Here is a 15517-nt window from a genome sequence, read left to right as displayed (position 1 = left end):
ATAACTCCGGCGCTTAACAGTGGAGGAAGGCATTGATTACAGGGCAGAGGGAACAAAAGGCATTGGGATGGTGGACTCTGGGGCCTCCGTTCTGGTGATGTGTAGAGGTCAAATGGAGAGATGGTCAGTAGCGGAACCGTGAGTAGCCCTCACCTCCCAAATGAAATATTAATGCCGTCAGGCCCGGAGAGGAAAACAGGCGTTCTTCATCCCTGAGCTACTGAATGACTAATCCCTGCTTAACTTACTCACTTCAAAGGTTGTTTTCTTATTATCATAGGCAACCAAGAATCACTCCAAATACTAAATACACTTTCGGATATGAAGTATTGTGCAAATCCAAATTGCTGCCATCGTTCCCGGCATCACATAACAGACAGCAAATACCTGAAACCTTGAAACCAAATGGGTCCTGCTTAGTCTCTCAAGACAGACTTGTTGGCTGCTCAGACAATTTTCAAATGCTTCTGCCTAACAGTCTGTACATCGAAAGCTCTGAAAATTAGTAGAAAACTAGGCCGACGCCTGTTGGGAACAATGCCCCCTGGGAACGCATGCCCCTCCGGTTATGCAATACCCGTTATACTCATTGTACCCGTTGTCAGCCTACCTGCTGTACTCGTCTGCCTGTCTGTGTCCCTGTTATGCCCATAACATCAATATGACGTCATAGTACTGACATCGGTTGAACGTTTCACACAGTGATTCAGTGCATTCTTCAGGGATCTCCATATATGGAGATCCATTGCCGAACGTCGGTTCTGGACAACCCCTGATCCGATCGACCAAGTTTGAAGTCGATTGGTCAGACGGTTAAGATATGCGGGGGGGGGGGGGGGCGGACGCGCGGATGGACAAACGCGCCCGCAGAGATTTCACAAAACACTGCGTCGTGATTGGTCGATCACATGTCAGTGTTCCGGTCTGATCAGATGTCAGCTTTCCTGTTCTCAACTTTTATGGGGTGGATTTAAAGACTCTCTGTAGCATTTGAAGATTGTGAAAGAAATAGTCTGGCTTGAGAGACTAGGTCCTGCTAGATATATTCTGTTTAACCCAGGGATCACGTGCTTCATATGCTAACATACTCAATCCACACAAGTGTGCCTGTATGCTCCTATTGTCTGCACACTTGCCACCTTTGACTGACAGCAACACGAGCACTAATCATTCATGACAGACGTGAACTGTTCAGCACATCAAAACATTTCCAGACAATCATGGAGCTAGCCAGGAGCCATTATGTGCAGAGCCCAGTTGAGTGGCTAGTTGCCATACTGGGGAGGGGGTGGAGCACTGCATTTAAGATCACGCCTGCCATTGCCAATGCAGGCAAGGACAGCCATGAGCAGTGTGCCAAATGCTGCCAGTCTTTTTAGAGACATGCAATATTAGCTAATGCCACAAGGAAGCAGAAAGCTGAACCAATCTCGACTTCACACATTTTCAACCTATCTTCATATAATTGGTCCTCACTAATGCTCATTATAATATGGTAAAAGTTTTGTCTACTCACTCAGAGTAGGGCTGTGGACAGTTCAGAAACCCGCCAACCAGTGACATCATCGATGGGAAACCAAGCTAATAGAAACTGCAGGCATTCTATTACTGTAAAGTTAGCATTTATAATTAAAAAAAAGAAGAAGAAATCTTGTTTGAAAAAAAACCTGCCTAGATTTATTTTTTTTACCATTTCATCATGAGCATTAGTGAGGACCAATTATATGAAGATGAAATATTTTAAACCTCACAATGCGTCATAATGCAACATTGTCTTAGCTTGATTGGCTATTTTTGTTATTTTAGAAAGATTTGCTTAATGTGATTTGCTCATTTGCTTAACAGAGGGCACAACTTATCACAAAGTCCAGAAAGACACAAATCCTCCATTTAGAATAGATGTTTCTAGGGTATCTATGTCATTGATTTGCATTAAATTGTCCTGGCACCTGCTCCATGAAGCTGTGGTGGTTACACATGTAATCTTTACATTATAGCAATGTGTTTAATGGGATTAGTTATAGCACGTCTTCCACTCAATTGTTTTCATATTACAATAAAGCCCTTCTAAGATCTGTTACTAAAACTAGTAGTTGAGCAGCATTTCAATAATATGGTGTAATAAAGCAAATATATTGCACAAATAAAAAGCAATGGTTTATTGAGTGTGGAGTTCAAGCTGTTCAGGAGACATAATACTTGGTCTCTTTGTTTTTGAAAATACAACACACTCCCAACTGTAAATATTTTGCAATTGTGTTTTAGACAGTATAACTTTAAAATCAGTTTCAAGCTTTTTAAGGAGGTCTATTGCCAGGGATCGACTCCCGCAGACTAACAACCATTCATGGCTCTGCCCCCAGTGTTTTTACAATGCATTTCTATAAATCACCTTGCGTGGATCAATAGATATATAAAAACAAAAGGGCCTGGGAAGACTCCACCCTCCCAGTTCCACCTCATTGACTAGACAATTTAATGCAGTTTGTCACAAAAAGGGATGTGCATAATAATTAATGTGAAGCGCTGAGCTGATTTTATTATTAGTAATATTTTGGATTCCATCATTCTGTGATGATCTCCTCTCATAAGTATCCAGGCCTGAAAGCTATTCTATTTGAGATACGTATCAGAATAATTCCTCCCTGTACTGTAAAATCGTGTTAATTTGACGCTGAGATTGTACTTAATGTACATTTGTACGCTCTTGGTGTTACAAATGGATAAATAACATTGATTTTACTGTGTATACTCAGACACTCAACACATTCTTGAACACGCACACATGAAAAAATCCTTTTTCTCTAGGATATTTTCAATCTTTCTGGACCCATATTATCTTGAGTTAATTTGTAATCTATTGTACAAAACATTTTCTGCATGGTTCTCGCTCTAGAGGTACTCAAACACTAGCCATCTTCAGTATTGCTGTACTCAACAGAAAGTTGAAATTTCTAAATTATATATTTTTACACTAAATGTGAACTCCTACGCACCCAAAGCTAGTAACTCACACTGTTGTTAATATGAAGGGCTAACTATATGCACATCGATAGTTTTGGCTTAGTTAAGAGCAGAATATCATTTTCAAGAATAGAAACCGCACACAAGCTATGGTTTAGACTTCTTTGATTACAAATCAATCAATGTGTTATGAATCCATGATCCACCTTGGATTGAAATGCTGTCTCATTTGTTTATATAAAAAGTCTAAAGAAGGCTAAGCCATTAGCTGCTCAAATGCAGCTCTTCGTAGGGTAAATTTGACCTAAAGAGCCACCATGGATCGAAACATTGTCTAGTTTGTTCAAATAAAGAAGTCTGGTTCTATCCTTGACAATCACACAGTTAAGTCACCTCCTGTGGTGATATACAAAACGCAAGACCACTTTAGTCTGCATCTGACTCACAATCAACAATGCATCAAGTTGAGTATAAGTCATTAAGTCAAGGTCACTACTAAAGGCGGATGGGGCTAAGTCATGAACACAAAAACGTCCATAAGCAAAATGACGTGTTTGCATTCGAGTGATACCATTTTGGAGGAAAGAAGCAAAGTCTTAAGCACTCCATGTCAGTTTAGGAACGGGTGCGTAGCAGACGTGTAGAATAAAATAGAATGACCTGCACACCGTCTACACTTGCAAAATTAAGAAAGCTTTTATTATAAAGGCAACGTTTCCGTCATGGATCATCTTCAGGCTTCGTTTCAGATGCCTGAAGAAGGTCCATGACCGAAACGTTGCCTTTTATTTATGATAAAAAGCTTTCTTTATTGTGCAAGTGTAGACGGTGTGTGGGTCATTCTATTTTATTCAACACAGAGAAAAGACTTACAAAATCGATGGAGAAAGAATTGTTTGCTATTAATTTAGCTATTGATTTTGTAAAACAGAAAAGTAACTAAAAATGTATGCTCCTCGGAGCACAAGTCTCCACAAGGCCTGGTTGACGTCCCAGGGCCTGCAAAGTTTGGAAGGCATTTGGAATGGGACAGACTAACGAACGGATGGATGGGGACGGACAAACGGGGACGGATGGACGAATAGATGGACGGACGGACGGACGGACGGACGGACGGACGGACGGACGGACGGACGGAGAAACAGGGGCGAAAACATAGTCTCCGGCAATTAGAGCATTAGACAATTAGTAATTAGTAAGTAAATCACCCAATGATCGAACATAAGAAACACAATAACATATTTCAACATACTGTAGGAAAACACTAAAGACTAAACTGCAGTAATTTCTGCCAAATTACTCAAATGAAAAACGTCTCAGAGACATTACTAATATATAAATAATAACTACGTTAAAGGTATATGAGCCAAAAGCTAACAACGAGATGACCGTAACTGTCAAGTCATATTTCGATGTGCACCCATTCTAAAAAAGAAAAAAGAAAAGGGTTTCAAAATGCTGCCTCAGCATAAACTGCTGCTGTGCAGAGGGCATTGGTGTCATTGTCATTCTGAGTACTCACTGCCACAACATCTCAGGCCAGCTGTCTACAACCCTGCTGTTGCGTCTCGCCCAATAAGACTGTATTCGGATTCTTGGCTGTTCCTTTACACACAGCAATTCACTGCCCAGATATTATCAGGAAAGCAAGATGCAGTGAGCCAAGTCTCTTCCATGGGAACCAGCCAGTTTCTTCCCCCAGCAGCATCCCTGACTCAGGCCACTGGCACAATGGGATGTTTGTAAGCTTGGTGCTTTTGTATTTAATGGCCGCTCTCTCAAGGTTCCTGCTGGGAAATTACTGCAGTTGACAATTCCATAGCATCAATGAGGAGTGGAAGGGGCTGCTCTTGGGAGTTTTGCCTTTAGAGGAAGCTCTGCCCCTGTGAATACGCCCATTCGCATCCAAGTCGTAGACACTTCAATTAGCAGGAAGAGAGGATGATGCCTTGCACACAGAGATCTGCTCTGCAGATGCCCAGGCAGCAGCTGGTAGACCTCTAAAACCAGCTGTCTCACACATGCAACAAACCATCATAAGCACTTGAGTGGCCACCATGGTAAACAATGGTAATAACACAATAATGCAGTCTCTTTGCATCAGCAAGAAAGATGCAATAGCCTATGGTGGGGCAAACAATTGTGTTAATAGTTAAAAAGTGTTACAGCAAGACATATCAACAAAAACTAAAATATATATTAATGATTTTGACAATCTGCCACACCTACAGTTCTGTATGTTAAAAAAAAAACATAACTTTTGAGTGCCTCATCCAACTTGTCTGAAGTGGTTCCACCATCTGCACTGTGGTGCTTGGCATTCAGAGAACAACTATATTCATTTGAGGGAAATGATTCATGAAAATGAACTACAAGATGATTGTGGCGACTTCATTATTCCACTCCCTTTACACTTTGAATTCCCTCAATACATCTGCCACCAAATATAAATAAACGCATGAATGATTACGATTGAATGATGATGATAATGTATGCTATTTTTAAATTGCATAGTGGGGAAGTTTGAGACATGATCAGTGAGATGAACAAGACCAAATAGCATAAGCGGTGACCTGGTAATCAGTGCATCATACTCTAATGAGAGAAAAGAGAGGCATTGCTACGCCAGGAAAATAACCGCAGCGTGTCTCTGGACCACGTGACACAGAGGTTAGATACAGTAAATGTTAGCTGACCTGTTTCAAAGCCACTTGGCTCCTCGGGATGTGTGGTGTGCTGTCTTTGTGCACTGAATGGAGCAAAATGTACAAATAGCTCTGCATAAAGCCTGAAGAAAGAGCACTGCCTCAACACGTATAAAGGCAATCACCAACCACTAAAATGCAATGCAATCTTTAGTATCCTGGTATAGGCCAGCTATACAGTACACTCAGAACAGAGAGAGCTTATTCAATATAATTTCAGTTTCAAACTGATATAATTTGTGGTCTATTATGTGATTATGTGGATTGCACACTTTACATTCTGAATGCATTGAAACAAAACGTTCCATTCTAAAGTGATATGCAATAAAATCCCATTAACAAGTGTTGTATTGTGGAGAAGCTAAAATGTTTCCAGTTCGGTTTCCCACTGTCTCCTGTGTGCCACGGTAGAGATCTTCTACAGCAGTACAGACAGAGAGAGAGAGAGAGAGAGAGAATTTCTTTTAAGAATGAGAGGCAGGGAAAACAACCAGAGACAGGGCAGAGAGAGAGAGAGAGAGAGAGATGGAGGGAGAGACCGACAGAGAAGGATTTACAGTAGCATCCAGTTTAGAGAGCAAGGGTGAAAATAGCTCCACAGACCTCTCTCTGCACGAGCGTTTCCCATCTGTCATTGCACCAGGCAGTCACCCGTGACCGACAGCATTAATACACGTCTTTATGCTGTCAAAACCACTGCGACAAGTTTAGCAACAACCCTTTTTTCCCCTCTTCAAATAGATCAATCAATCACACGCACAAATCTCTGCTCTTAGATACAAACCTCTGGCTGGTGGTACAGCGAGCTGTGCCTTTAACACCAGAAGACACAGCTGATTGAACTAATTCTGCAAGTCCCCCCATACACACAGACACCCCCCCTGCCCTTCCCTTCTCTTAGCCCTGACCGGGGCTGTCATCAGGATGCAGGGCCTGTCTGGGGGGCCACACACAGAGTAATTATTAATAAGGGAAGATGACAAGTGAACATCCCTCCTGAATGCTAAGAGAGGCCAGCAGAGACATGGAGATGGCAGGCTGTCCTCCTCCGAAGAGAGGCATGCTGAGGCCACACATCCCCACCCCCTACCCCCACAATCTTCATTCAAAGTCATTCACGGGAGTGTCACGGGGGAGTTACTATATGCAGGTGCTGTTTTCCTAATCACATCCTACCACACGGTGTAGCCCCTCGCCAAAGCATGTGCGTGGCCATAACTGGAGATTATACGATTTCACATGATCTTAGATTATGGCATCTGACATGCGGTTGTTGGTGTGATACTTACTGGGGGTTGCTCATGTTGGATGCCCTGATGCTGTGAAGAAAACGTCCACACTAAAGAACCCCTATCGTGAATTACAATTTCACCACAGCAGAGACATGGCTCCTACGGAGAGGCAAAAAAAGAACAAAGTCATTTCTGGGAAGAAAAGACAGTAATTAAGGCAGCTAGTTGTATTTCAGAATTAGTCCATTACATTTTCTGAGGTACTTTTGTTCAAATAAATGGTTGCATTGATAGTACATTTCTGTCCTCATTTTAACTGTGATTCTGTCACTGTTTTGGCAGTGAACACTAAACTGTCCAGGGTTTAAAAATGTTTCCCACTGTATGATATGCTCTGTGAATCAGAGGCTGAGAAACATCACACCTCTTGCATAACAAGTACACCAGGATGCTGGCTCTTTGTGTCATAGGATAGAGAGCCATTGATGTCCAAGTCCGTTCAGTGAAAGCACACTCCAGCTGCTTTGCGGGGAACAGACATGAGACCTCCAGACACGAGAACCACAAACACATAACCGCTGCCTTTAAGGGAACGGTGTATCATTACACAAACAGTCCCATCGTCATTAGTATATTGCAAACTAAGCCTTAGTGTGCAAGCACCACTTAGAAAGCAGTGCAAGTTGTCAGCAGCATTCGAATCGCAAAACCGCTACGCACAAGCAGCGCTGTAATTGTCATTTACACCAAGCATCATTTATACCCTCCAATCCTCAATCAACATCTTAGCAGGGCATGGCAAGGTTGATTTACACACTGTATTGCAGGGACATTGGGTAATGTGTTAACACATAAAAGTACAGGGAAGCCTTTCAGACACGCTGAGTTGAGAAATCAGCATTCACAGCAATAACAGACCATAGCAGAATAATGTAGTATAGCACAGCAGATTAAATGCCACTCGAGATAAATCAATTCAGGTCATTCAAGGGCTGCAAAGTGATAGTGCATGACCACAGCCTCCACTAATATGGCCTTTAGCACAATGCCATGAATAAGAGATAAATAAGTGACTTAACCACTTAAACGCTCTTTACTTAGTGAAGCGGACCTGAGTTACTTACTGTACTTGGACCTTTTCCCCTCTACAGCAAATGTCTTCGCCACGCTCACAATGCTTGTATATCTGCTGTTTTTGGCTAATGTCCCCAGAATATGGATACTGGGGTTCAAGTGGTTACATTAGTTCAGTTACTGTATGTGTGAGGTGAAGGAATGTGTAATGTGCTGAAAGACTGTGAAATTGAGTGTGTTTATATATCACTATACACTGCAAACTCCTGAGTGTTCATTTAACTCCGAGTGTAGAAATGGTCCCTTATGGGTCCATTTATGAGTCCCTTACAGGTTGAGGCCCTTACAGACTCATCTCTACACTGCAAAATCCTGAGTGTTCATTTAACTCTCAAAGAGTAAAGACGTACCTGTAAATAAAGATATATTTACTCCCAAGAGCAAAATGTGAAGGAGATAAAGCATTGCATAATATACCATTTCTTGGCTTGGCTAAAACACATTTAAGAAGAAAATGAACATCTGATCTCAACATTAGCATTTCATGTAGCCACTTTTTTTTTACTGAGCAAGAGTCTAGCAATCTCTTCCACCTATGAAGCAAGCACTATTGCTGTAGCCAACCTGTTTTATTGTACTGCCACAAGTATGCATATGCATTGGTCCAGTCCTCCCCATATTCAGCCATGATCAAGAAGCATTATCAAGTTACACCAAGCCAAACAGCTAATATTTTCTAATAAGATTAGGCCACCAAGCTTTGGTTTCTCGTTCTAGTTAATGTGTACAAATACAAGCAGCATGACATTTATTGGTAACAACTAATGGAGGACCTCAGATGGGGAATTCAATGCTAAAAGCCCAGAGAGAAACTGAACACCGTCGAGCACCACGAAAGCTACACCTACCTTCTACATGGTGTTAAAGTGTGGTCGTGACTCCTTTGCCCTCGTAGTGATGATGGCAACATCTCCCTCGCCGATGATGATGATGATGATCAGTGGAAGCTGAAGCTCGGATGGTGCTGCTGTGTGCAGGCTGCGATGCTCCTTACAATCGTATTGGCCCAAGCAACCCGTATCTGTCTCTTAGAACACAGTGCAACGCGGAGAAAAAGCCCACTGGCGACCGAAAGCACCATCCTTCGGCAAGATCGTCTATCATTGCATTAAGATAACGACATCTTTGTAAACTGAAGGATTGATGGCATAATACTCAACTCGCTGCCTGCTCGCGGGGCTTCCCCCACAATCACGCTAGGGACTCCATGTGCCCGGTAATAATAATACACTGTACTGTATAGGTTCACAAGCAGGAGCTGTCCAGGTGCTGAAACTGGGATTCCATTACCAAGGACAGCGGTAGCCCAAGATCAATCGAGCCGATAGGCGACCTAATCTTATGTTTCTGTTGCAAACCACACGAAGAGCCCTGCAGACGTCCCTCTCTTCATGCCACCCTAGAAGCGTCGACGTAATATATACATAAAAAACAGCACACACTCGCGCTTCACTTCACCTCTTGAGCTTCAGTTCCTCGCGATAACAGCATATACGACGAAATAGGTTACATTCACTTAGGAGGAGAGTAGCCTTGCAAATGAACGAGTATTTATGAAATGATGTCAGTGGTGCAAAGTAACTAAGTACGTTTACTCAAGTACTGTACTTAAGTACGATTTTGAGGTATTTCTTTTTACTTTACTGCAGTATTTCCAATTTTCAGTACTTTGACTTCTACTCCACTACATCTTAGAGGCAAATATTGTACTTTTACTCCACTAGAATTATATGAAAACTTTAGTTACTAGATACTTTGTAGATTTAAATTATTATTACAAAACATACATTAACTACTTCAATGGGACATGGGACATTCTGCATAATGAGTACGTTCTACTTTTGGTACTTTAAGTGCATTTTGATACCAATACTTTTGTACTGTACAAACTCAAGTACATTTTGAATTACGGACTTTTACTTGTAACAGAGTATTTCTACTTTGCAGTATTGATACTTTTACTAAAGTAAAGAAATTGAGTACTTTTTCCCATCACTGAACAATATAAATACAAATACAAGACCTATTATATCCGAATAATCCTCCACATTGCTTCAATGTGTAGCGTAGTCTAAAATGTCATTGACAAAAGACATCTGTTTGCCAAATCCTAACATAATTGGGTTACAGTAGCCTATTTAATAGGCATAATGGATACACATTAAAGTGGTAAATATTTTACAATCATATTACTTGATCAGAGGAGAAACATAACATAAAATATCATCTCACATAATAACTAAATTGGGAGTTGGTTTAATAGGCTCTATGCATAGCAGCCATATTGGGTATGAATTGGGCCTCTAATTACTTCCTTCACGGGTGTTACCAATGATACTAATTAAGGCCATATGTTCCATTTAGTGTGGCATAGTGGTTGTCTTATTTTCAAGGACCCCCATAACTCTGAGAGTGTACAAATGGAACCAAATGGACCCTTACGGGTCCATTTGGTTCCATTTGTACACTCTCAGAGTTACACACCCACCATAAGGGGCCATTTGGGCACCAAAATGGAGTGTTTCTAGTGAGCCAACATGCACGATATCAGCACCTTGACCAGAATGGAACAGAGCCTTCATTAGTATCATTGGTAACACCTGTGAAGGAAGTAAGAAGAGGCCCAATTTCTTTCCAATATGGCTGCTGTGCATAGAGCCTATTGCATGGCTATTACATGGCTTAGGGCCATCATCTAATGACTGCTAAGAATAGGCTACTGAATACAAATGAGGCAGCTATAACGGTTCTTGACCAAAAATAGTAATTACATGTCTGAATGCAATACCATTACACGCTAAGTAAAGTTCCCACGATTCCATTCATGCCTGAGCCTTTGGGCCCTGCTGTAAACATACCTCTTAACATACCTCATCATACCTGTCTGTCAGCAAAAAAAACAAAACAGAAAAATCAGAGTTTGTCTGCTTCCAAACTATGCAGGAAGTCTGACAAACAGGTGATCTCATCACCAATATGGACCTTATTAAATTAAAGTATTTGCATTTCAGGCAGTGGTGCAATGTAACTTAAGTACATTTACTCAAGTATTGTACTTAAATACAATTTTGATGTATTTTTACTTTACTGGAGTATTTCCAATTTTCTGTACTTTTACTTCTATTCCAGTACATCTCAGAGGCAAATATTATTACTTTTACTCCACTACAATTACTTGAAAACTTTAGCTACTAGTTACTTTGTAGATTTTGATTATTATGACAAAATATTTGTATACATTTCATACATTTGAAAACTTGTGAATTGGGACATTCTGCATAATGAGTACTTTCTACTTTTGGTACTTTAAGTACATTTTGATACCAATACTTTTGTACTTTTACTCAAGTACATTTTGAATTCCGGACTTGAGTATTTCTACATTGCAGTATTGATACTTTCACTTAAGTAAAAAAAATAGTACTTTTTCCACCACTGATTTCAGGCTGCACAAATCTACTTTGAGGTCAAAGCCGTTTCTCCCACAAAGGGCCATAGGCTACAGCAACAAAAAAAAAAACTGAGGGCCAAATTTTAGACTCTCAGTTTTAAATTCCATTCAGGATTTTACTGTGCAGATTATTATAACGCACATTTCTGCAGATGACATGAGACTTATTGACGTATTATTGACATGTTTCGCCACAGTCACATTGTATAATAGGCCTATATTTCTCAATATTGCACTTTCTTCCCAGATTAGCTCAAATCACCAGGTAGTATCCTGGCATTTAGCATGCCATTTACAATGTGGACAAGCAACATATTTCAGTTCTGTGGAACCCGCCCACACATGACAGTGGCTACAGAGGCCTAACAAAAAGCAGTTCTCAGTTATTTAGAGCATTCACTCTGACTCACCTTGGGAACTTGTACTAAGCAGGAGCTAGGGTTTCTTGAGCCGGTAAGGATTTCAATTTTATTTAATTCAAAACATGAGATCTTCCTCTACTGTATCTATACATTTGGTCTTCTTTTGTTTTATCCATCCTAATGTCAATTTAGAATTGTATTATTGTGTTTCCTTTGCTTGAAGTTTTGTGTAAAGCACATTGAATTGCCTTGTGGTTGAAATGTGCTATACAAATAAAATTGCCTTGCCTTGCCCTGCCCTGCCTTACTCAGATGTGTGCCTGAGACCTCCCAGGGGTGCAAAGAATTGGATATGTGGATTGTTTAAAACTGATAGTTTATGTTTCAGTTGTGTTACCCTTGGAGGGGAAACAATTGACCATTCTGACATTTTGTCTTACATGTTCTCAGGTATTTATCAACACAGATTTTGGAATTTTAGCAGACGACAAGAACGAAGGGAATCCCAAATGATGGCAGGTATAGAGCAATTAGGATTAGGAATTACATCACAAGCTCCTCTTTTTACCAATAAATGAACTGTGTTATGTAGATTTGTAATGGGAATTCTCCTACACCACCAAGATTCTAAGTAATGCTCTTGAGGATATTAGGGAAGAGGAAATACAAGAACCTGTTCAGCTTGTGAAAAGCACATGCATTAGCTGCATGTTGCCCTTTAGGTCCAGTGGTGTAAAGTAACTAAGTACATTTACTCAAGCATTGTACTTAAGTACAATTTTGAGGATGTTTTTACTATTATTTCCAATTTTCAGTACTTTTACTTCTACTCCACCACACCTCAGAAGCAAATATTATACTTTTACTTTTAATTATTTGAAAACTTACTAGTTACTTTGTAGATTTTGATTATTATTACAAAACATTCATTACCCACTTACCCACGGCCAATTGAAAAACGTATGAAATGGGACATTCTGCATAATGAGTATACTTTCTACTTTTGGTAGCCTACTTTAAATACATTTTGATACCAATACTTTTGTACTTCTACTCAAGTAAATGTTGAATTGCGGACTTTTACTTGTAATAGAGTATTTCTACATTGCAGTATTGATACTTTTACGTATGTAAAAAGGATTTGAGTACTTTTTCCACCACTGTTTATGTCCATGTCCTGTAGATCATGGTGACCTTTGTAGTGAGCCCGAGGCCACCTACTGCATGAATGGAGGAACATGCTATAAAATACCTTCCATGATGGACACACTCTCCTGTGTGTAAGTTTACATACAAATTGCATTTTGCATTTTTATTTTAACCGTATGTTGAAGAACAAGTCTGGGAGTAACTTGCATTATATAAAGTTTTCATAACATTCATTATTCACAATTCCAGAACATTATACCATAGCATTCCAAGGTTTAACCACTTAAACCCCAGCATCGGTATTGTGGGGAAAGCTTTCGCTGAAAATAGCAGATCGACAAGCTCACAACATGACACATTGTGAGCTTGTCGATCGGCTATTTTCAGCGAAAGCTTTCTCCACAATAACTGAAAACAGACAATACACTAGTATAGAGCCCTGAGGGACTCCACATAACCATTTTCTAATCACTGGTTTAACCACTTAAACCAGTGGTTTAAGTGGTTAATATGTGAGTGGTAATGTTTCTATTCTATTCTAGTGGTGCCTAAATTCCTACTGTGCTGACAGTCTGGACGTGTTTGACCTTCTGTTTTAGGTGCAATGACAACTATAAAGGCAGTAGGTGTGAGCAGTTCCAGCTCTTCAGCATTTCGAGCGATGCAGGGCAGACAGGACTAATTGCAGCCGTGGTCATTGTTGCTCTTCTCCTCTTAGTCGCGCTTGCAGTTGTTATCTACTACATATGCAAGTAAGTAATCAATGCCTGTAGCATCACTCCTTCCCCTTTTCTCACAAAAAGGCATCTAAAATTGGTTCAGGACGTCGATGTCAAAACTGTTCATAGCATTACTATAATATTTATTTATATTACTATTCTTGTTATTGCACTCTGAAGTATGTCCATGATCTTATTCTGTCCAAGCCAATAGACATTGTTTGTCTCTTGACAGGATACGGAAAGCCAAGTCAGAGAGCCAACAACAAAGCAGTAAGCAAGACTACTGGAGGGTAAAGCCAAGAGTATAACCTCACTTCCATCTTATATTTATTGTTACGTTTTGGTCATGCACTGGATGGATGATGAAATCGCTCAGAATTATTGGACTGAGCCACTCCATGGGACTTGATGCTGCTTAAAATGCAACTATGACGGACCTAATGGACTTAGGACATCTGTAGTGTTTAACCATGCTGCAACCTGACCTTCTCCTGGCAAGAGCCAAAGTTGATGGACATCTGATTTATAGCTGAAAATGGATGGCACCTAAAGCTACAGTATAGACTTGTTTTTAATTTGACCAATAATGTTTCACTGTAGTTACACAGAAAAAAAGTCACATTTCAATGTGCTTTGTAGCTTGCAATACATTTACAGAGCACAGCTGGCCCATGTAAATGGTATTTTCTATTATGTTTTTAATATTTGTAATTCACTTTAGTCAATGTTGAATGTATTATATTGAGATCACTAAATTATATTTGAAAGGATTCATTAATACATACAATGTCATTATAAGCTATAAATAATGTTGTTAAGTAACTAGATTGTAATAAGTTATAAAAATGCAATTTTGTAAATACATGCAATAAACGTAATTATTTTCACATCCACACAAGTTATGCAAAAGTTAATTTTCACTAACATACTCAAGGTGGGGTGCTAGCTCATAACTGCAAGTCCTCGATTGTAATTTGGCAAAAATACATACACAGGAGTTAAAGGGATGTTTTACTTTCAAACATGTTTGGGGTCATTTTAACGTCTACTCAGGCTTTTGTTTTTCACCCCAGACAGTTTTTAAGTTGCTTGATTCAGTATTTAGACATTTTATATTCATTTTATCAGACACGCAAACCCATTGTAGCGTCAAACTCCATTTTAACCATGAAAGATTCATTGAAAACACCTGTCCTTGGTTCTGGTGACTGAGGGGGCCGTGTTTTACTTTTTTGATTCATTTGAATCATGGTTAAAATTGAGTTTTGAAGTTACAATGGGTTTGTATAGGAAGTCTGATAAAAATGAATATCAAATATCTGAGTACTGAATCAAGAAACTTAAAAACTGTCTGGGGTGCAACACAAAAGCCAGAGTAGACATTAAAATGACCCCAAACGAGTTTGAAAGTGAAATATCCCTTTAATTGTCCATGTATAAAATAGTATTTAAGTATATATAAGTATGTGTCAGTTGCACAATAACAGTCATTGTACACTGTAATGACTTGATCCTTGAGTGTCTTATACAACTTTACCAATAATAAAGTACAAAAGGTGTAAAAGCTAACAAAAAATAGTAACAAGTAAAAAATTATACTCCACACCAGAGTCTATGTTAGTTCTGGTCCTGGTGGAACCCATGTGTCTCATATATGTGTCCCTCCCCTCTGGATATTGTCCCAACAACAAACTTAAAAAGGCCTATACCATTGCCATGTCTTTATTTGAGCTGAACTCATTTTAGTTTCTTTACTTGGACTGTCTGAACTGCGTGGCCTGCATGGTCCCTGGCTAGT

General features: G+C 39.8%; 2 protein-coding genes across 2 annotated transcripts in view; one reads left to right on the top strand and one right to left on the bottom strand.

Annotated features, from left to right (window-relative positions):
• tmem266 (transmembrane protein 266) overlaps window positions 1-6972 on the bottom strand; it is a gene marked incomplete at both ends in the record, with an annotated part of 33512 nt that extends 26540 nt beyond the window's left edge. Inside the window, one exon of the mRNA XM_084059569.1 lies at window positions 6959-6972. Within this exon, the coding sequence (XP_083915695.1) occupies window positions 6959-6972 (14 nt within the window). The remainder of the gene's footprint in view (window positions 1-6958) is intronic.
• A 4914-nt stretch (window positions 6973-11886) lies between these two features.
• On the top strand, window positions 11887-14863 carry nrg4 (neuregulin 4). The gene is made up of 5 exons (XM_084060211.1): window positions 11887-11939; window positions 12299-12367; window positions 13032-13128; window positions 13597-13749; window positions 13952-14863. The coding sequence occupies exons 2-5, from the start codon at window positions 12358-12360 to the stop codon at window positions 14025-14027; spliced, it is 336 nt and encodes a 111-aa protein (XP_083916337.1). The 5' UTR covers window positions 11887-11939; window positions 12299-12357; the 3' UTR covers window positions 14028-14863.
• Window positions 14864-15517: the final 654 nt, after the last annotated feature.

This window comes from Gymnoscopelus microlampas (assembly GCF_963454915.1).
Source record: "Gymnoscopelus microlampas genome assembly, chromosome: 6".
Classification (NCBI taxonomy): Eukaryota; Metazoa; Chordata; class Actinopteri; order Myctophiformes; family Myctophidae; genus Gymnoscopelus; species Gymnoscopelus microlampas.
The sequence above is the reverse complement of the archived record's forward strand: the minus strand, read 5'-3'. Positions and strand labels throughout refer to the sequence as shown.

Coding starts and splice junctions, on each gene's coding strand:
- nrg4 (XM_084060211.1), top strand. Junction 13,129..13,596: donor ATGGACACACTCTCCTGTGT/GTAAGTTTACAT, acceptor CTTCTGTTTTAG/GTGCAATGACAACTATAAAG. Junction 13,750..13,951: donor GTTATCTACTACATATGCAA/GTAAGTAATCAA, acceptor GTCTCTTGACAG/GATACGGAAAGCCAAGTCAG.